General features: G+C 45.9%; 1 protein-coding gene across 1 annotated transcript; it reads left to right on the forward strand.

Annotated features, from left to right (window-relative positions):
• Positions 1–70: 70 nt before the first annotated feature.
• On the forward strand, positions 71–14,383 carry LOC124664861 (ATP-dependent RNA helicase DEAH12, chloroplastic-like). The gene is made up of 8 exons (XM_047202286.1): positions 71–311; positions 3,098–4,044; positions 4,767–7,917; positions 8,490–10,053; positions 10,152–10,251; positions 12,091–12,632; positions 13,175–13,266; positions 13,857–14,383. Exons 1-4 carry the CDS (start codon positions 71–73, stop codon positions 9,770–9,772), a joined length of 5,622 nt encoding a protein of 1,873 aa, XP_047058242.1. The 3' UTR covers positions 9,773–10,053; positions 10,152–10,251; positions 12,091–12,632; positions 13,175–13,266; positions 13,857–14,383.
• The last annotated feature ends 7,730 nt before the right edge of the window (positions 14,384–22,113 follow it).

The raw sequence follows: 22,113 nt of genomic DNA on the forward strand, positions 1-22,113 counted from the left end.
GAGAGAAGCAGCATCGGCTGTGCTCGCCTAGAGAGATCGAAGCAGCGGCGGCTTCGCGCGTGGGCGCTGCATGGCGTCGCACCTGACGACGGAACTGGAAGTCGATGGTATGGTGCTGCACACGTACTGCTGCTGCTGCGAGGACGAGCTGCTGCTGAGGACGAGCCTGTACTGCTGCTGCTGCTGCATCCGGGTCGACGACGGCAACCGGTGGGGCTTCCCTACTCGCTGCAGAGGACGGGGCAGCGGTGGCTGGTACTCCTCCGTCAGCGCACGACACAGCGAGGCGGCGGCCGGGGCGACGGCGACTGGTAGCGGAGTCTCTCTCACCTGCAGCGTCACGAGGACCAGGCGGGAGGGAGCCCGGAGACGGGGGCGCGGATGGCGGAAGAAAGGGCAGCGCCGCCTAGCTGAAAACTTTTAGAGTTGGGGAAGGGGGCGGTTGTGCTTGCCGGAGTTGGGGAAGGAAGTGGCCGTCGCGGGAGGCGGCTGTGCTTGCCGGAGTCAGGGAAGGGGGCGGCCGTCGCGGGAGGCGGCTGTGCTTGCCGGAGTCAGGGAAGGGGCGGCCGTCACGGGAGGCGGCTGTGTGGGTTCCCCGCGGAGGGGCCGGCAGGGCGGCGGTTCCCGGAGGCGGGGCAGGCGGGGGGCTGCCATGGCCGGGGCATGTGGCGCCGTGGCGGCGATTCCCGGCGGTGGGGCAGGCGGGGGTTGTTGGTTCGTGGTGATCGAACTTGGTCTGGGAACGTGGGTTGACTTCCTTTTTCCACGGATCGGGCCTTATAGAGGATGGTGGTGCTCAAAATAATATTTTGAGCACCGGTTTCAGAATAGTGCGACCCTATATATATATATATATATATATATATATATATATATATATATATATATATATATATATATAAAGTTCAATCATTGTACGTATTAGTTGACAAAAAGATTAATAAAGAGCTCTTTCACATTCGGTTCGACTTTATTGTTCATCTACTTCATCTACGCTATGCATCCTCAGCACCGGTGAGCCGGCAGAGGTTGCAGGACTCATTAGAGAATCTCCAGCCGCGTCCCCCAAAGCGTCCCCCAAAGCAATTTGGGGTGCGCCGGACCAAAAAACCGTTCCAGCCGCGTCCCCAAACCCGAATTTTGTCCGGCGCGCCCCGATACGGTGTCCGGTGCCCCGAGCCCATCCCCGTCCCATAGGGGACGCTCCGGGGACGCTGGACACACCGAAAAGCGAGGTGGGGAGTGGCGGGGCCGACCCGTCAGCGGCACAATAAATTTTAACCTAACCGTCGCCTACCTCGCGACGGAAGTTATTGTCTTTGCAGCGACGGTGCAGTTCCCGCAGCGACAGTGCAGTTCCCGCAGAGGCGCAGCGACGCGTCCCGTCGCGCCTAGCTCTGCGTGCCGGTGTTAATGAGCGCCACCGCTCCTCCGCCTCCCTCTGGCCTATAAAAGGGCCGCGTCTCATCGTCCCTCTCACACACAAACCCTAGTGCCTCTCTCCCAAACCCTAGCCGCCATCATCTCAACAAGACTCGACGCTATGTCTGGTAGAGGCGGAGGCCGACCTCGCGGCCGTGGTCGTGGTCGTGGCCGCGGCAGAGCTGAACGCTCGCCGTCGCCTCCCACGCCGCCGGCTTCATCGTCGGAGATGGACGTGGAGCCGGACGTGCTGTTCGAGTTCGTCCTCGTCCTCAAGGGCGACCCGCGCAGCATCTAGAGGCTGCCGGACTCCTTCGCCGACTACGTCACCGGCGACGACCGCCCGCGCACGATGCATCTACGGGAGGCTGCGTGCGGCTACTACCGGTGGATCGTCGACGTGATCTACGACGCGCGCGGCAAGATGTACCTCAACATCGGCTGGGAGAAGTTCGCGCGACACTACAACCTCGAAGCCGGCTTCATCCTCCTGTTCTCCTACTTCGGCGACAGGGACATGAGCGTCAAGGTCTTCGACGAGATGCGCTGCCGCCGGGACTACCACGACGACAGCACCGACGAGGAGGACGACTGATGATGAAGAGTGTTGTTTCTTCGCAGCGAATACGTGCACGGAAGTTTCTGGATGTTCGCCTCATATGTAGAACCAACAAGGGCACCATCCTCCCGCTGGATTTTCCAGTTTGGGTGACTGGGTGTGCCTCGAGTGTTCTTTCTTAGCAGCGAACACAGGAAACCTTCGATGCACGGTCTAGTCAGGTTTAGTTTTTTTGCAAAATTTTATATTTGTGTCCACCATGGTTCAAACTATGTATTAGTTTGTGGAAAACCATGTTCCAAACTGTCTCTTCGTGTAAACCACGTTCCCAATTATGTATTAGTTTGTGGAAATTGAAATAAAAATGCCAAAAAAAAGTATTTTAAATGTTTGGGGGAGGCGTTTGGAGGACGCGGCTAGGGAGCGACGTCCCCCAAACGCGGCACGAACAGAACATGTCCCCCAAACGCTCAATTCGGCGCGGTTTGGGGGACGCGGCTGGAGATGCTCTTATATCGTATCTAGAGGGAAAGGTTTTTTTTTTTTGCGAAACACAGTACAATCAAAGGCGCTCATACATACGCGCACACACTCACCCCTATGAACGCACGCACGCACACCCTACCCCTATGAGCACCTTCAAGATACTGCATCGAAGAACTGATCCGGCGGGTCTTGAGATTGACGAAGTCACCACAGGCGCCTCGCTGTCGACAGGAACATCGCCTTCCACTGAAGAATATTCCGCCTTTATGAGACATCTTTTTTTTTCGAGAGTGCGCCAAAGGCGCACCATATCTTTATAGAAGGCAGCAAAACAATTTACAAGAGACGGAAAGGGTTGCGAACAACCCCACCGAAAGACCCCAACACACACCTACGCCTACTCTCGCGGCACTATCGCTCTCCCTCCAACTCTCGCCGCCTCCCAGAGTTTAAGTTCATCAAGGATGCTGCCTTTATGAGACATCAAAGTGTCAAATCTGGGATTTGAACTCTGGTGAGCTGGAAAAGGGTTTTACACACATACTCTCTAGTCTTTCTATAACCTTCTACACCGGCCAGCCCGAGACCGAACCGACCCTGATGCAAGATTTGCGGTTTATCTGCATATAGAACGGTTTATTTGCTCTATCGCCCTGTCCCCTGTTCGTCCTTTGCAGAAGCGATCTGCTCGACACCGGCAAATCCATCGCCCAAACCTCCGCAAACCCTCGGAGCGCACGCACGCCGCCGCCGCCGCCATGCGTCCATCTCACGACCGCCGCCCGTACCGCCCGCCGGATCGGGGCTCCCCGCCTCCCCACCGCTACCACAACCAGCACCACCGCCAGCCGCCCCCGCACGCGCGCCAGTACGCCGTGATCCTCCTCCGCGCGGCGCCCGACTCCTCCACCCCGTCCGCCACGGAGATCGACGCGCTCGTCGCCGGCCTCCAGTCGCCGCCCCCCGACAGCCTCTCCGTCTCCTCCTCCGGCCGCCAGGCCGCGCGCCTCCTCTTCCGCTCCCTCCCCAAAGCCGCGGAGGCCGCGCGCGAGCTCTGGTCGCTCCGCCTCGACGGCCTCCACTTCATCAACCCGCACCTCCCCGACGCGCCCCTCGCCGCCCACGCCTACCCGCTCCTCGCCTCCCTCTTCGCCTCCCACGCGTCCCGCCTCCTCGACTCCGACCTCGTCTCCCGCTGCGCCGCCCGCTCCGCCGAGCTCGCAGTCTCCATCCAGTCCGTGAAACACCGCCTGCGCGCCCACAATAAGCTCCGCGACTTCGATCAGCTCGATCTCCAGAAGAGAACACTGGAGGCTGAGAAGGACTTGGTGGATGACAAAATTGCAGAGTACAAAGCAGCCATGAATTCGATACGGCGCGCCATGTTATGTGGGACGGATGGCGAGGAAGAGGTGGATGGGGAGGGGGTGGATGTGTTTGGGATTATCGGGGAAGACGAGGATGTGGACTTTGTGAGGCTGCACATGATGATGCTGCGCGAGTGCAGGAGGCTCAACGAGGGGCTACCCATCTACGCTTACCGCAGAAAAATTCTCGATCACATTTTCAATAACCAGGTGGGTTTCATGACATTGCAAATTTGCACTGCAGTGTGAACCATTCGATCCTTTATTACCACTTCATGCTTAGAATAATGGGGAAAGACTAGTTTATGGAGTTTTGTTGTGCATGTTATCAAATTATTACAATGTGCCATTTAGTTCTAACCTCGTATACGTAGGTTAGGTGTACTCCGAAGCTGTAATTAAAGTGAGTTTCGTGTATCGAGTTTATAAAATTTTCATCTGTATTGGCAACTTGACATGATAATCCTGTTTGTGCTTTTCTAAAGGACTATTAGGTGCATTTTGCTGACGAGGCAACAAATTTTTGGGACCCCAATAGGGCGTGGCGTTAATTTTTTTTTTGGCGCGAAAGAATGGCAACTTGCCACGTGGCCAGGGGGGAAACAGATCCCACGCCTGTTGTTCCGTTTCTACAGGATCCAATAGGGCATGGTGTTTTTTTGCCGCGAACTATTGTCAACTTGCCACGTGTCCAGGGGAAAACAGATCCGACGCCTGTTGTTCCGTTGCGGCAGGATTCAATCGCGGGCACGTTGTTCCGATATAAATTTCCTATTTTTGATTATGTAGTTTGTCTAATACTCAGCAATCAGCGTTGGGCTTTACCCACAGTTTTCTGTGTATTTAGTTTTATCTGTTCATTTGCGTTTGCAGAGCATGACATGCTGATGCAAAAATCATGATTTAATTTGTATGAACTTTGTTCTCTACAGGTTATGATCTTAATTGGGGAAACTGGTTCTGGGAAAAGCACACAACTAGTCCAGTTTCTTGCTGATTCAGGTCTTGCTGCAAATGGCTCAATTGTCTGCACGCAACCGCGGAAAGTTGCTGGTCTGTCGCTGGCACATAGAGTAGATGAAGAAAGCAAGGGCTGCTACAAGGACAATTTCGTGTCATCATATTCAAGCTTTTTTAATTCCCAAGATTTAAGCTCTAAGATCATATTTTGCACAGATAGTTGTCTCTTACATCACTATATGGACGATACAGACCTGAGTGGCATTTCATATATCATTGTTGATGAAGCTCATGAAAGAAGCTTGAACACTGATCTTCTCTTAGCTTTGATCAAGAAGAAGCTGCTTGATAGGTTGGATTTGCGACTCATTATAATGTCTGCCACTGCTGACGCTAATAGACTTGCTGAATATTTTTATGGCTGTCAAACTTTCCATGTGAAAGGGAGAAATTTTCCTGTTGAAATTAAATATGTGCCAGATTTGTCAGTGGAGGCTTCTTTGAATACTGGGCTAAATTCTCCGCGTGGTGCTTGTGCCACTGCTTCTTATGTCGATGATGTTATAAGACAGGTAAGCATTATTCACAAGGGTGAAGACGAGGGTGCCATCCTTGCTTTCTTGACATCTCAACTGGAAGTTGAATGGGCTTGTGAAAATTTCAGTGATGCCAGGGCTGTGGTTCTTCCTATGCATGGAAAGCTTTCCCCTGTAGAACAGAGTCGTGTTTTTAAAAGCTTTCCTGGAAAGAGAAAAATTATCTTCTGCACGAATATAGCTGAAACATCACTGACTATAAAAGAAGTGAAGTATGTTGTTGATTCTGGTCTGGTCAAGGAGAGCAGATTTGTTCCTACCAGCGGCCTCAATGTCCTGAAAGTAAATTGGATTTCCCAAAGCTCAGCTAATCAACGTGCTGGCCGGGCAGGTCGAACGGGAGCAGGGAAGTGTTATAGGCTTTACTCCCAATCTGACTTCAGTATGATGGAAGTGCATCAAGAACCTGAAATCCGTAAAGTTCATCTCGGCACTGCTGTTCTGAGAATACTTGCTTTGGGTGTTAAAGATGCACAAAATTTTGAGTTTGTTGATGCCCCAAATCCAGAAGCTATCAATATAGCTGTGAAGAACCTTGAACAGTTGGGTGCTATCAAATGTAAATATAATTGCTTTGAGCTGACTGATATTGGACGCCACTTGGTAAAATTGGGAATTGAGCCAAGGCTTGGAAAAATTATGCTTGATTGCTTCAGTTTTGGTTTGAGGAAGGAAGGTGTTGTTTTAGCTGCTGTTATGGCAAATTCTAGCAGTATATTTTGTAGAGTGGGCACTGATGAGGAGAAACATAAAGCTGACCTTCAGAAGGTCCGATTGTGTCACCAAGATGGAGATCTGTTCACTCTACTCGCTGTTTATAAGAAATGGGAGGATGGACATGAAAACAGGAATACGTGGTGCTGGCAGAACAGCATCAACGCCAAGACCATGAGGAGGTGCCAGGAAACTATATCAGAACTTGAAAAGTGCCTAAAGCATGAGCTGAACATTATTATCCCAAGTTATTGGTGTTGGAATCCTGAGGCTCCCACTGTGCATGATAAGTTGCTGAAGAGAATTATCCTGTCATCTCTTGCAGGTAATCTTGCTATGTTTTTAGGACATGAAAGGTCTGGTTACCAGGTGATTTCTACAGATCAGGTTGTGAACCTTCATCCTTCATGCTCATTGCTCAATTATGGCATCAAGCCAGAGTGGGTGGTGTTTGCAGAAATCTTGTCAGTGCCAAATCAATATTTGGTATGCGTGACTGCTGTTGATCATGATGCCTTGTGTACAATTCACCCAATGTCTTTCATTCAGCAACTGGAGAAACAGAAATTGCAGATAAAGGTGATTAGCGGGCTTGGTAATAACCTGCTAGGAAAATTTTGTGGCAAATCTGGCCAAAATAAGCAGAAGATTGTCTCACGTCTCCAGGAAGAATGCAGGGATGACCGATTAACTGTTGAAATTAACTTCAAAAATAATGAGGTTATTCTGTTTGCTACAGAACAGCACATGGAAAAGGTCTTTTGCATTGTTAACAATGCTTTGGAATGTGAAGGTAAGATGATGCGGAATGAATGCCTTGAGAGAAGTTTATTTCCTGAGAGGTGTGGCAGTTCTCCCATTGCACTATTTGGCTCAGGTGCTGAAATCAAGCATTTGGAACTTGAGAAGAGATATCTGACAGTAGAGGTTCTGCATCAAAATGCCCATGACATCAATGAGATGGAGCTCATTTGTCTGGTGGATAGTCTTGTCTCCGGTGTTGTTAATATTCATAAATTCGCCAGAAATTTCCGCATAGCTTCAGATGAAACTAAATGGGGTAAATTTACATTCCTCAAACCTGAAAATGCTGAAGATGCTGTCTCAAAATTGAACGGAGTAGAGTTTCATGGTTCTTCCCTAAAAGTAGTTCCTGTGTATTCTTCCGATAATCAAGGATTACCATTTCCTGCAGTAAGAGCTAAATTATGTTGGCCACGTAAGCCAAGCAAGGGCCTTGCACTTGTAACATGTGCCAGCGGGGAAGCTCAATCTGTTGCAAATGACTGCTTTGCCCTAGGAATTGATGGAAGGTATGTCAATTGTAGGGTTAGTACGAAGGAGGAGAACTGTGTCTTTGTCGAAAGAATTCCATTGCATGTCACGGAGCCAGAACTGTATGATGCTTTCCGTAGCACAACAACAAGGAGAATCCTTAATATCCGTTTACTCAGGGTCAAGGGAGCCATAGCTGGCCCCTCTGTTTCAGTATGTGAAGAAGCATTGATTAGAGAAATTTCTTCATTCATGCGAAACAAGAGTTTTCCTGGACAAAATTTCCGTGTTGAGGTGTTCCCTCCAGAGGAAAATGATTCAATGATGAGAGCAACTTTAACTTTTGATGGAAGTCTTTATCAAGAAGCTGCAAGAGCACTGGACCATCTGCAAGGAAGTATTCTTCCTTGTTGTCAACCTTGGCAGATCATAGAATGCAAGCATGTATTTCATAGCACTCTGTCCTGTCCGGTACGTGTTTACAATGTTATCAGCCTGGAAGTTGCTTCTCTGCTTGAGAGTTTCCGAAGCCAAAAAGGTGTGCATGCACTCCTCATTCCCTGTATACTTTCAAAAAAATTCACTGTTCCGTTGGTTGAATCATATTCCGGTTGCTTTTTTATTCTTTTTTGTCCTTTTTTCACTTAATTTAGTTTATATGAGCTAGCCAGTATTTTTGAGCCATCTTTTCCCTCATCTAGGATGCCTACCTCCCTAGGAAGCAACTTACTACTGCTGGCTTTGCTGTGTTCTTTTTGTGAAACTTCAAAAAGTCTATACTGGCTGATAAGGTGGTTTGAGATAGGATCATGCACATGTGGTTCCCAGTTACATTATTTTCCATCTTTATTTGCTCCAGGGAGAAAACCACTAGGAGTTATGGTTCATATAAATTTAAGTCAGGGAACATGAGTACTTATATAGGTCACCTTATATTTTATCTCAACTTCTTCATAACCATTATGAGTTATGGTTCATATATAAATTTAAGTCAGGGAGCATGCCATTTGCTCTAGCATCAATGGGGTGTTACTTTATTGATGTTTCTAGGAGAATGTGTGTTTATATCTGCTGCTGAGTTTGAAGTTTAAATGGCTCTACATCATGCAGGTGTGTCTTACAGTTTTGAGAAGACTGAGAATGGTATTTTTCGAGTAAAGCTCACTGCAAATGCCACCAAAACAATAGCAGATTTGAGAAGGCCGCTTGAAATTTTGATGAAAGGGAAAACCATAAACCACCCAGATCTGACACTAAGTGCAGTTCATATGCTCTTGTCCCGTGATGGTGTAACACATTTGAAATCAATTGAACAAGAGACTGGTACTTACATTATGTATGACAGGCGAAGTCTAAATATTAAAGTCTTTGGAAACCAACATCATATGGCTGAAGCAGAGGAGAAATTAGTTCATGTACTTCTGCAGCTCCTTGAGAAGAGGCCTCTTGAAATTTTTCTTCGTGGGCATAACCTCCCTCCAGACTTGATGAAGAAAACAATTGAAAATTTTGGAGTTGATCTGGAAGGATTCAAGAAAGAGATGCCCACAGTAAAGGTTGACTTACATAAGCACCGCCATTTACTCAAAGTTTGGGGCAGTAAAGAGGACAAGCGACGAGTGGAAGGGATGGTCTCCGAGTTGATAATCTCTGTTAAAAGCAATGCTCTGGTTCAACTTCCATCAGAGAATGTTGGAGGCAGTAAAGAAGATAAACAAAGGGTGGATGACAATGAGTTGTCAAATGATACATGCCCTATTTGCTTGTGTGAGACTGAAGATCCTTTTAAGCTTGAAACATGTGCGCATGTGTTTTGTCGTGCTTGCTTGGTGGACCAGTGTGAATCTGCCACAAAATCACATGATGGGTTCCCTCTTTGTTGCCTCAGAACCGGGTGCAAGAAGCCCTTCCTCATTGTTGACCTGAAGCACCTTGTGTCGAAAGAGAAGATGGATGACCTATTTAGAGCTTCCCTGAGGGCATTTGTTGCATCCAGGGCAGGAATGTACCGTTTCTGCCCAACACCGGATTGCCGGTCGATCTACGAGGTGGCAGCTCCAGATGCAGAGGCCAAACCTTTTGTCTGTGGGGCTTGCTATGTGGAGATCTGCACCAAGTGCCATCTTGAGTATCATCCTTTCATATCATGTGAGGCATACAAAGAATACAAGGAAGACCCAGACGCGACACTGCGTGAATGGCGTAAAGGGAAGGAGAATGTGAAGAACTGCTCTTCCTGTGGGTACACTATCGAGAAAGCTGATGGCTGCAACCATGTTGAGTGCAGATGTGGCAGCCATATTTGCTGGGCATGCTTGGCGAACTTCAGGAGCAGCGAGGAGTGTTATGGCCATCTCAGGTCTGTGCACCAATCCTTTGTGGACATTGTTTAGAACATAGTTGTAGATTTGTACATGCTGGCAGTCTTGCATCCTGGAAAACCTCAAATGTGCTGTACATTCGGAACTGTTATAAAGTCTTGGAAATTGCCACATTTGGCAAAATATGTATTGCTGAATAATGCAGTAAGGGGAGCATCCTTGCTGAATGCTTTTCAAGAGCTGTGAAGTCGTTTCAATTGAAACCATAAACTTTGCAAGAAGGGGTGCATTCTTGCTGAATGCTTTTCTCCCGATTCTCTGCTCATGAGCTCATCCACTCTAAGCTGCACAGAGTGAGTGTTTGTTACCCAGATCACTTTGTTCTTCTGTGCTATAGTTCCATTTTGGAGTTCATGCTTATTTCATTCAGTTTTTGCCTGGTTTGAATAAGGTGTGTGAGATGGAGGCTCTGCAGTAGGAATGACACTGATCCTTCTCGAAACCAGCAAAGCCCTTCCCCAATACCCCAGCCAGCACAAGCGTTCTAAGAGGTTGGTTTTTGTGATATTGTTTCTGCAAATTTCTTTATTTTTTGCTGCCATGGTGGCGAGTAGGGATGCTCATCGGGATATACTTTTTTTTATTTCTGTAATTCTGTAATGGTAGTGATTTCTAGGACAAAATTTTCGAAGATGCACCCAGTTCTTCGTAGAGAACATTTAATCAACTCAAGTTTGGGAATTGTTGCAAACCGTTAATTAGTTTTCATTTGATTTTTCTGTATGCGAAATTTCTTTTTTTTAGTGCTAAAGAGCTTCATTCATTCGATAGATAATGTTCTGTTACAATCTAAGGCCAGCGCCTTAGCTATACGGCCTGAGAAACAATTGTTCTAGACACCCGACACCTACCGCCGCACAAAGGCAGCACACTCATGACCAACACCGTTTTTTGCTCTCTTGGAGCATCTCCACCGGGGCGCCCCATAGCGGCCCTGATAGCGTTTTGGGGGCCGGCGGCCAAAATGGGCTCACACCGGCGCGCCCCAAAAAGCCCCAAAAAGCGCCGGCTAGTTTTCGAGCCCAATAGAAACGCCGGCAACCCCGTGCTGGCCCCTTCGCGAAGGGCGCGAATCAGGCGCATCGGTGCATCGCGTTTTGCGATGGGCCGCGCGGAAGATTTCCCGCCATGACGCCGCGCAGGAGGTTTTCCGCCTCGCCGCTGGTCTATATTAACCCCTCCTTCCAATCGTGCAAAAATCTAAACCCACAATGTACGATGCGTGGGAGGAGGTGGCGCTAGCGGTTACCATAGATGTCGTGGAGGAGGACCCGCAGCTCGCAGAGTACGAGGCGTGGGAGGAGGCGGCGCTAGCGCGATCGTACATGCATTTGTCGCGGACGAGCGACAGCAGCAGGAGGCGGAGTGGCGGCAGCGGACTGCCGTGGGAGGAGCTTGCGTGGCGGCGGGAGGTGCGGGGGGAAGCAGCAGCGTCAGGATGAAGTCTACGAGCGGCGGCGCTTGGAGGAGATGCAGCTTCGGCTACGGGAGGCAGGAGGTGGAGCACCGTCAGCGACGGGAGGAGCTGGAGCAGCAGCATCGTCAGGAGGCGGCGGCCACGGATAGAGCGGCATACTTGGCATTCGCGGCGGAGAGAGCAGCGGGGGATCGACGACGGAGGAGCAGCGGTCGATCGTCCACCTCTCCATGGAGTCGGCTGGCCAGTAGGCTAGAGCTGAAGCCGATTTCACATGTCATCCGGAATCGAGGAATGCATAATGTTTTACTGCCAGTGAAGTGAACCCGGATTCGCTCTGCTGAAACAATATTCATTCCTCAGTTCTGAATGACATGAAAATGAAACTACAAGAAAATGTTTAGTTTGTCTAAAAAAATCCTATTGGGCCGCCGGTTTGGGGGCGCCGGTGTGGGAGCAGCACCCCAAATGGAGGATGCAGTGCCGGCGCCCGTACCGGCACTTATTTGGGAGGCACCGGTGGAGATGCTCTTAGCATAGATAGATTTCCAGTTCCCAAACACCGAAGCATAATCTACAAAATCTGAATAAATGCTTCTCTGACAAGGACACCTTCCCTAGCTGCAGATCAGTAAGCACCGAAATACAGTCTGACTCTAAAATAATTGGATCCTTTGTCCACTCACTGGCTAGCATTAGTCCATCGATGAGAGCAAGTGCTTCTGATTCTTCTGCATTGCTACACCCAGCTGCAACAATTACTTTGCGTAGATGGTCACGAATTACAATGCCTGTTGACTGTTGTTCCCACACCATTTTGTTCTAGGAAAGAGCCATCAACAATTTGCATTTAGTCTCCTAATGGTGGTGGTTCCCATTTACTGTCACCTGTTTTTGCTTTCTTTTTCTTCAGACTTTCCTGAATGTGCATAGCAACAGCCGGCCTCCTCCTTTACTAACAGGTACTATACACGGTGAAGTATTATCACTAAAATTATGGACATAAGATGCTGGCATATTAAAATACATCTTTAGATTGCAGCACATAATTTTAAAGGAAACGTTGGACACTCAAAAGCGCGTACCCAAAGCTCCCACACCTTTGGGGTTTTTTTGGTGAAGGGGATTTCTAGGCAGCCTTTTCGTTGCTTTTATGCGAAGAGGTGAATTCGAACGCAGGACCTCCAGGAGGATATACTCTACCACTGCGCTATACCTACCCTTCAAACGTTGAACACTAAGTGTCAGAAATAAAAACAGAAGCAGTCTAATTACTTGGTAAATGCTTTGCATTTTTTATATTTTCTGTGGCATATGACTCATATTGTATTACTCCCTCTGATCCATAACATCGTATTATGGATCGGAGGGAGTAGTTAATTTCATGGTCAAAATTAGGCTAAACCTTGAGAGGGGGGAAGAAGCCAAGCTTAGACCAGGCCATCATCTGCTTAGGTATATTGTCCCTCTGGTATTATGTACATTAGCTGTTGCTCCTGCTTCTCCCACTAATTGTTGATATGATTATATGATAAGCATGCAGACATTAAAGGCTTACAGCTTGTCACAATTTGAAAACAGACAAAGATTATGGATCCAAATGTTGGCGAATTAGGAAATAAAGAGAAAGATTAAACACAGCAGCAATTGATTTGAAAATAGACAAGGATTGAACAAATGGCCTATTGAAGATCAATTAGCTCTCAGGGGTTGCATCTTATGTTAATAAATTTTATGGTGCTTATTTGGTGGACACGTCTATATATTTGTAGGTTTTGGGATGAGACTCAAAAGACTATTATATATTATATATCTCATTTATATGTTTGTTCCTTTGATTAAGAATCTCATGGCCTGCTTTATAGATTGCGGCAATTAAAATTGTAGCACAGCGTTCTAGTGTTATGTGCATTTCTCCTGAATGATTAAATAGATATATCAGAACACAGCTTCATATGTTATGTTAATAATGTGTGGGCTGTTTTGGCTGCTCATAGATTCCGAAACAAGCAGAATGAGAGATTCAGAATGAATAATCTCTTATGACTATGGTGATATATATTCAGGAAGCAGATCATGTGTTGGAAAGGTGAGGTCTAAAATCTTCCACAAACATCTGCTTTGGTAGCACATAATGTGATTATGTAGACATAGTAACCACGAGCTATGCCCATTGCTCTTAGCCTTGTTTTCATTGATTATGTGTTGTTCCCAGTAATCTTACTACTTAACTAGATGAGGGCCTCTTTGTTTGGGCTGGCTGTTGCTGGCCTCTTTGGCAACTTAGCTAGCTGTCTGGCTGTAATCTGATGAACTGTCTAAAATGCCCATATAATCATGAAAACATCTATTTTTGCTTATTTTTGTGGAAAGTCCGTAAAACCTAAACAAAGAGGCTCTGAATATACCATGTTTTTATTTTTGATAGTTATCGATGTGATTGGATCATGTAGTGAAGAAACTTGTAGGAAGTCAGTTAGCTGATTCTTTGCTTGTAGGATTAACTCTTTTGGCCTTTTAGATTGATTGTGATCTCTGAATTGAATTTGTGCTCATCTGGATTTTCACAATTTTTATCGTCGACAAATCTAGAATGTTCTTTCTTTTGCCACCGCTTTGTTGTTGATCAAAACATTTAGGCCACCATGGAGTTTAAATCTTTGCCCTTGTGCTTTGTAGTGCTTATGCATTACCAGATACCAAAGCTGCCTCGATGGCCGACAATGGATGGAAGAGAAGCTATGATGCAACTTGCGATCTCGGAAAGCGTCACCTGTTCAACATCGATGTGGCCAGAGAATTCAGCTCACGTTGCCTTCAGTAGTCAGTACATTCAGTTCGGAGATAAACGCCAGAGAACCAGAGCAGGGACAGCTACAAAGGGCGATATTGCTTCTAAGATCACCTCGATCATAGGTGTATCATGAGCGAAACTGCTATCAACTGTTAATCAAATGGAAGACTTGTAAGCTGCTAACTTTTTGTTTGGATCACCTCGATCGTGTATCATGAGCAGAACTGTTATCAACTTGCTAAACAAGTGGCAGCCCTGTTAGCTTAGATTTTCAAACCCCTGTTTGACAGGGATCTTGCGTCTGACCTCAATCGACAAGCGAAACTGTTCTTAACTTTAATCAAATGGCAGCCTTGTAAGCTGTCAGCTTAGATTTTCTTAGATTTATAAACTACATTTTTTCACTCGCATACATCAAGGATTCTGACAGTTTGACATATATAGCAACTTATTGAATGCCAGTCATACTGAAGCAGACGTAAAAGCAATGCGTCTCCCATTAACAATTCTCTGGTGCTTTTTAGTTATCAGCATTATCAGGTTCTCTAGTTATCAGCATTCTGTAGTGCTCCTTAGTTACCGGCGCTCTAAACATGGATTGAGTTTCTGAGATCGGTCGCTCCATACATTGCTCCTGGAGATAGCTCGTTACGTCACATGTGAGGTCTTTCTTTACGCAAGGCATTAATATACCGATCCCCAATAACAAAATAAACAAATATTCAAACGGAAGTTAAAATACTGGTTCACAAAGTGAATGTCACCAAAACACCTCCACGAGATCACGGGAATACCTAACTCGCGGACGAGATATTCGGGTTATCCATCTCGCAAACGAAGAAATTGCCTCAAAACATGGACAGGTTTTGGGACAGAGTGAGTTTGCTATACTTCCACATAAACACACACAACAAAGAAAAAAATACATGATTGATGTGCCGACGGAAAGGGCCCGGAAAATCATCAAATAATCAGATCCAGGTGAGTTGAAAGCCGACTTTGCTCTAGCAAGATGGCAGGACGATTTGCCGATTGGCTGAAACTGTGAGATTCGAGGTCCAGACAAGAAGCTGATCTTGCAAAATAAACAAGAAAAGGGGAAACGAGAACTTAATGGCATGTGCCGGCGGAAAGGGCCCGGAAAATCATCGAGTAATCAGATCCAGGTGAGTTGAAAGCCGACTTTAATCTAGCAAGATGGCAGGATGATTTGCCGATTGGCTGTAGCCGTGAATTTCAAGGCCCAGACAAGAAGCTGATCTTGCGAAATCAAAACAACGAGGAGCGAAAATCTTAAGTCGAATCGAAGAAAACAACGCAGAGAGAATCAATTTGAGAGCACGAAAGAAGGGCAAATGAGAGATTGAGAGAACGCGAGAAGAGGCGGCGGGCTGACGATGGGCAGACGGCAAGAACAGGCCTGGCTATATATAGCCGCATCTCCCACAAGGTTCCTGGTTAGGGTTTCGCGAGACGACTTGGGCTGGCCCAGTAAGCACATCTGGGCCACAAATGTGAACCTTATACTGAACAGACCCAGCCCAGGTAGGCGATTTACACAGAAATAACCTTTTTTGAAACTATAGCACAGACTGACCCTCCGGGCTAACTATTTCACTCATCTAACCCTTTTGTGTGGTGCCCCTCCCATGGGCGCCACACATGGCCGAGTGGCGCCCGTGCTGCCGGCGCCACACTCCCATCCGACGTGGCGCCGTCGATGCTGAGGTGTGCTCGAAACTGACGTGGTAGGATGTGTGACGCCGCACAAATCGACACCCGTGGCAGGGGCGCCACACATCCTGTTATGTGTGGCCGCGTGAGCCTGCCCCAGCCCGACCCAGCCATTCTCCTCCCTCTGTTCTTCTTCCCTCAAGAAAGGCGGCCGACTCTCTCTCTCCCCCCCTCAAATCCCTACTCAAATCCGTTGAATTTCGTCAGATCTGTCCGTGAAGATCGTTCCCAACCCGTTCCTTGAGGTAATCTCCTCCGTTCCCCTCCTTTTCATCCATTGATTTTGTGTATTTGGTTGAATCTACATGTGAAACCCTATATGTGGATTTGGTTGATTTGAGGGTGGATGTGGATTTGGTTGGATGTTAGGGTTGTTGAAGTAGGAGAAATGGTAGTGTGCTAGGTTGTATGGGTAGATTATGTTGATTATGGTAACTAATGAAGACATGTATGTATGTGTTGTTCACATTATGCTAGGGGGATGGAAAGAATTGTTCATGTTCATCATGTGGACAAGGATGCTTTTTTGAAGGGAAACCTAGAGCCGGACCCGGAAGAGGTTGACTTGGTGTTTGACCTTAGCCCTAGCTTTGCGGAGGTGGTAGCACAAGTGAGGGTTGAGTTGAATTGGAATGAGCCAAATGACGGTGTTGAGCTAGAGGGAAGACATAATGTGGGGTTTGGAATGCACAACCGTTGGAAGACAATGCGTATCAACTCCGAGCAACGTTGGTCCGTTTACAAGGAGACGATGGCCGAGTCACAAGACAAGGCTTTGGAGTTGTTTGCAACCAAGACGGTTGATGCTCGTATCGAGCTTGACCTTAACCGTCCCTCCTCCCCCGTTCAAGAGAGGAGTCCGCCACCCATGAGCCAAGAAGAAGCCACCCAGTCTCCCATTGTCCAATCTCCCATTGCCCAACAACCTCCGTTGGAGAATGAGTATGACGAGCATGACGATGGTGATGATGGTTTCGAGATGAATGACACCAATGTCAGTGATTTGGATAAATATTGGATGCAAGAGGAGATGGACCACTCCATTCCTTATTCCCGATGCTATGCGTCGGACTCGGATGATGATGGACCCGAAGAGGAAGTTGACGAGGATGGCTTGACGGCTAAGGAAGCCGAAAGAGCCGAGATCTTCAAGAAGGTAACCGGACGGGATATTCGGGTACCATTGTTCCGTGATGTAAGTCTTGCGGATGGAGTCGTGGTTGATGGTGGCAAAAGTTTACTTCTTGGAGCTAGGCCAATTTCCAAGAGAGATGTGGATGGTAGGACGGCTATGATCTCTAAAGGACTCACGTTTGATACCTTCTTGGAATTGAAGATATGGTTGAAGGAGTTCTCCATTAAGCATCATCGCCCTTACATCGTTGTTCACTCGGACTTGAAGAAGCGGTACACGCTAAAATGTGTGGATAAAAGGTGCCCATGGGTTGTCCGTGCAAGACCTTTCAAAAAAGGGCCCTCTTGGCACATAACAAGTTGTGTAGCCACTCACATGTGTCGGGGGCCGAAGCTTGATGGCAAGGATGCGCAGCCGGACCACCGTCAACTCACATCCGAGTTCATTGCATACAAGCTCTGGGCGGAGATATCATCACTTCCTACCATGAGCATTAGGTCCGTGCAAGATACGGTGAAATACCGGTTTGCCTACGACGTCAAGTACGGGAAGGCATGGAAGGCCAAACAAGCCGCATTCAAGATGTTGTACGGTGATTGGGAGGAAGCATACAACCGAGTCCCTAGGTTGTTGTTAGCGATGGCCGCAACTAACCCGGGCATGGTGCATGTGGTGGAGCCTTCCGCAACCAAAATGACATTGCATGACGGTAAAAGAGTGAGGGTATTTCACCGTGCATTTTGGTCATTCCAGCAATGCACGAGGGCATTCGAACATTGTAGGCCGGTCATAGCCGTGCCTTTTTGACCGGGCAGTACAAGGGCACACTATTGGTGGCAATAGCAAATGATGCGAGCAACCGTTTACTACCACTGGCTTTTGCATTGGTACAGATTGAGAACAATGATAACTGGCAATGGTTTTTCCATATATTGAGGACGAGGGTCATACCACCCTCAAAGGAAGTGTGTGTCATCTCGGATCGTCATCAAGGAATTCTCAATGCGGTGGAGCTTGACATTCCCGGGCATGCTCCCTTGCACCACCGATGGTGCATGAGGCATTTTTGTGCAAACTTCTACCGGGCATGCAAGAGCAAAGAGTTGTCTGACCTTCTTCAAGATTGCTGCCTCGCTTACTTTGAGCGCCGCTTCGCAAACCTATAAAACGGCTTGCTGAAGCACAAAGACTGTAGGATAATGTTGCATAGAAAACAAAAAATTTCCTACCGCGAACACGCAATCCAAGCCAAGATGCAATCTAGAAGATGGGAGCAACGAGGGGATGAACGAGACTAACCCTTGAAGAGATTCCAAAGCCTACAAGATGAGGCTCTTGTTGCTGCGGTAGACGTTCACTTGCCGCTTGCAAAAGCGCGTAGAAGATCTTGATCACGATCGGTTTCGGCGCCACGAACGGGCAGCATCTCCGTACTCGGTCACACGTTCGGTTGTTGATGAAGACGACATCCACCTCCCCGTTCCAGCGGCCAGCGGAAGTAGTAGCTCCTCTTGAATCTGACAGCACGACGGCGTGGTGTCGGTGGTGGTGGAGAAATCCGGTGGAGCTTCGCTTAAGCGTGCGGGATATGGTGGAGGAGAGAGACCGCTAGGGTTTGGGGAGAGAGGGGGGTTGGGCGCCGGCCCTCTAAGGGGTGCGGCCAAGGTTGAGGCTTGAAGTGGTCAGCCCCTCTCCTATGCCCCTCATTATATAGGTGGAAGCACCAAGAGTTCTAGTCCAAGTCTTCGAATAAGACCCCAACACTAAAACCTCCCATATGTGGGAAACCTACTCAAGGAGGGAGTCCTACCCAAGGTGGGACTCCCACCTTTCCTTGAGGTGGGTTGCCCGGCCACCCTAGAGGAGTCCACCTTGGACTCCTCCCCTTTAGGGTTGGCTGGTCATGCAAGGTGGAGTCCCTCCGGGACTCTACTTTCCATGGTGATTTCTTCCGGACTTTTCTACTCCCTCCGGTTCATATTAATTGACTCTAATATGGATGTATCTAGACACATTTTAGTTCTAGATACATCTATATTGAAGTCAATTAATATGAATCGGAGGGAGTAGAACCTTCTAGAACCTGCCATAAATGCACCGGATCATTTCCAAACTTGGAATATGACTTCCTATATATGAATCTTATTCTCCGGACCATTCCGGAACTCCTCGTGATATCCGGGATCTCATCCGGGACTCCGAACAAATATTCGAACTCCATTCCATATTCAAGTTCTACCATTTCAACATCCAACTTTAAGTGTGTCACCCTACGGTTCGTGAACTATGCGGACATGGTTGAGTACTCACTCCGACCAATAACCAATAGCGGGATCTGGAGATCCATAATGGCTCCCACATATTCAACGATGACTTCAATGATCGAATGAACCATTCACATACGATACCAATTCCCTTTGTCACGCGATATTTTACTTGTCCGAGGTTTGATCATCGGTATCACTCTATACCTTGTTCAACCTCGTCTCCTGACAAGTACTCTTTACTCGTACCGTGGTATGTGGTCTCTTATGAACTTATTCATATGCTTGAAAGACACTAGACGACATTCCACCGAGATGGCCCAGAGTATATCTATCCGTCATCGGGATGGACAAATCCCACTGTTGATCCATATGCCTCAACTCATACTTTCCGGATACTTAATCCCACCTTTATAACCACCCATTTACGCGAGTGGCGTTTGATGTAATCAAAGTACCTTTCCGGTATAAGTGATTTACATGATCTCATGGTCATAAGGACTAGGTAACTATGTATCGAAAGCTTATAGCAAAAAACTTAATGATGAGATCTTATGCTACGCTTAATTGGGTGTGTCCATTACATCATTCATACAATGATATAACCTTGTTATTAATAACATCCAATGTTCATGATTATGAAACTAATCATCCATTAATCAACAAGCTAGTTAAGAGGCATACTAGGGACTCTTTGTTTGTCTACATATCACACATGTACTAATGTTTCGGTTAATACAATTATAGCATGATATATAAACATTTATCATAAACATAAAGATATAAATAATAACCACTTTATTATTGCCTCTAGGGCATATCTCCTTCAGATCTCCCACTTGCACTAGAGTTAATAATCTAGTTTACATTTGTAAAGATATAACACCTTGGCCTTATGGTGCTTTATCATGTATTGCTCACGGGAGAGGTTTTTAGTCAACGGATCTGACACGCTCAGAAACGTATGTATTTTGTAATTCATTTGCGTCTCAACGCATCACTCATTTCCAAATGAGTCGGCATTAAATATGTTTGGTCTTTTGGTGGAACCTTAATTCCGCGGTCTGAAATATGTCACTAATATTGTCACACACAATATAGCTTCAAAGTTCGACTCGTCGGAAATACACCAAGTTCTCAAAGAACCTCTTGACTTAACATCCTTTGTCATTGTCAAAACAATGACATACTCTGCCTTCTTTTGTAGAATCCGTCACAATATTTAGAACTCTTCTAAATCTAGTATAGACAACTTCTAGCTCATTGTGCTACCTTTTAAACAACACTTAATCTAATTTGAGATTGAAATTATATTTTATATGTGACAAAACCAATATCGGTGTAACACCTTACAGCGATTTGTTTGTCATTTCTTCATACAAAAAAAAAATATATATCCTTAGTTCTTCTAAAGTACTCAAGGATATTCTTACTGTCGTCCAATGATCATCATATGAATCATTCTGGTATATGCTCATAACACTTTATAGCACATGATATCAGATTGTGTACATATTATTCGTGATCTATAATCACTCATGTGTTTTTACTCATTGAGTGTCAGATACACTCAAGTCTTGTTAAAACTTCACATGACAAGAATATTTTCTTAATATTTCTATATTGAACTATTTTCAATATCCATTCTATGTACTTTGACTTTAAACTTATTTTGTGTTTCAATCTATCTTCATAGATCTTGACACTAAATATGTTTTAGTCCATATCCTTTCATTGAAGTTAATTTTCAATGAAACATTTTAATCAAGTATATAATTACATTATTTATAACCAACTATATGTCATCTACATAAAGTATTATAAATATGTCTCAGCGCTCTCACTTAATTTCTTGCAAATGCAAGCCTCTTCATCGTCTCTGATGAAATCAAAAAACTCTTTGACTATTTCATCTGGTGAAGATTCCAACTCCGTGATACTTACTTCATCCAATTGAAGTTCGTATACCTATCTAGTATTCCACGGACTAGCAAAACAATTGGTTGTATCTTGTATACATACTTCTGTTAAGTAGTGTATTTTGCCATCCTACTAGCATATCTCATAAAAGAAATATGTAGTGATTACCAGAATAATCCACATAGACTATAAGCATTGCTACGGAAGATCTAATCTTATCGTAGTCAACTCTTTGAACTTTGTCGTAAACAATTTTTTGACAAGTCGAGCTTCTTTAAGGATATTTCATCCAAGTCTATAGATCCATTTACTTTCAAAAAGTATTCATCTATTATGGATTTCATGGCGTATGGCCATTTTAACGGAATCAGGGCCCATCATAACTTCTTTGTTTGTAGTTGGTTTATCATTATTCAAAATCAATCCTTTGTTCACAAATCATTTATTTGATCACAAAGTAAACCATACCTACAAGGTTCAATATGTACTTCGATCTCCATGGCTAAAACACTTTGTAGTCATGGGAGCCATGATCGTCGTGGCCGCTTCCGAAACAAATTCCGATGCTGCGCTACTCTGATCATTATGCTCAGGTTCATAAACCTTATCAAATTATATTGTCCTCCCACTCAAATACTTCACTAGAAACAATTTCTCAGAAATAAGAAACATTGACAAACACTTTTTTCTTTGTCTCGTGGGAAGAATTCCCAATTAAATCTCTGGGATAACCAACAAAGACATTCATCCGTTTTTGGTTGTAAACTCTTAGACCAAAATTTAAAGAAAGACTATTAGGGTTTATACCCATACCATAACTCGTATGATGTCATTTCAACGGATCATGATGATGCTCTATTCAGTGTAAAGCGGTAGTCTCTAAAGCATAATTCACAAAAATATAATGGCATTAATATTTTATCTCATCATTGACCCAACTAGGTTTGGATACATCTCTCGGATACTTCATCATCGCTATGATACTCCAAGAAATGTGAGTTGTAGAACAATTTCATAACTCTCTTAGATGTTCGCTAAAACTAGTAATTCAAATATTTCCACTATGATCCAATCATAGATATTTGACTT

Source organism: Lolium rigidum, chromosome 6, assembly GCF_022539505.1.
Source record: "Lolium rigidum isolate FL_2022 chromosome 6, APGP_CSIRO_Lrig_0.1, whole genome shotgun sequence".
Taxonomy (NCBI): Eukaryota; Viridiplantae; Streptophyta; class Magnoliopsida; order Poales; family Poaceae; genus Lolium; species Lolium rigidum.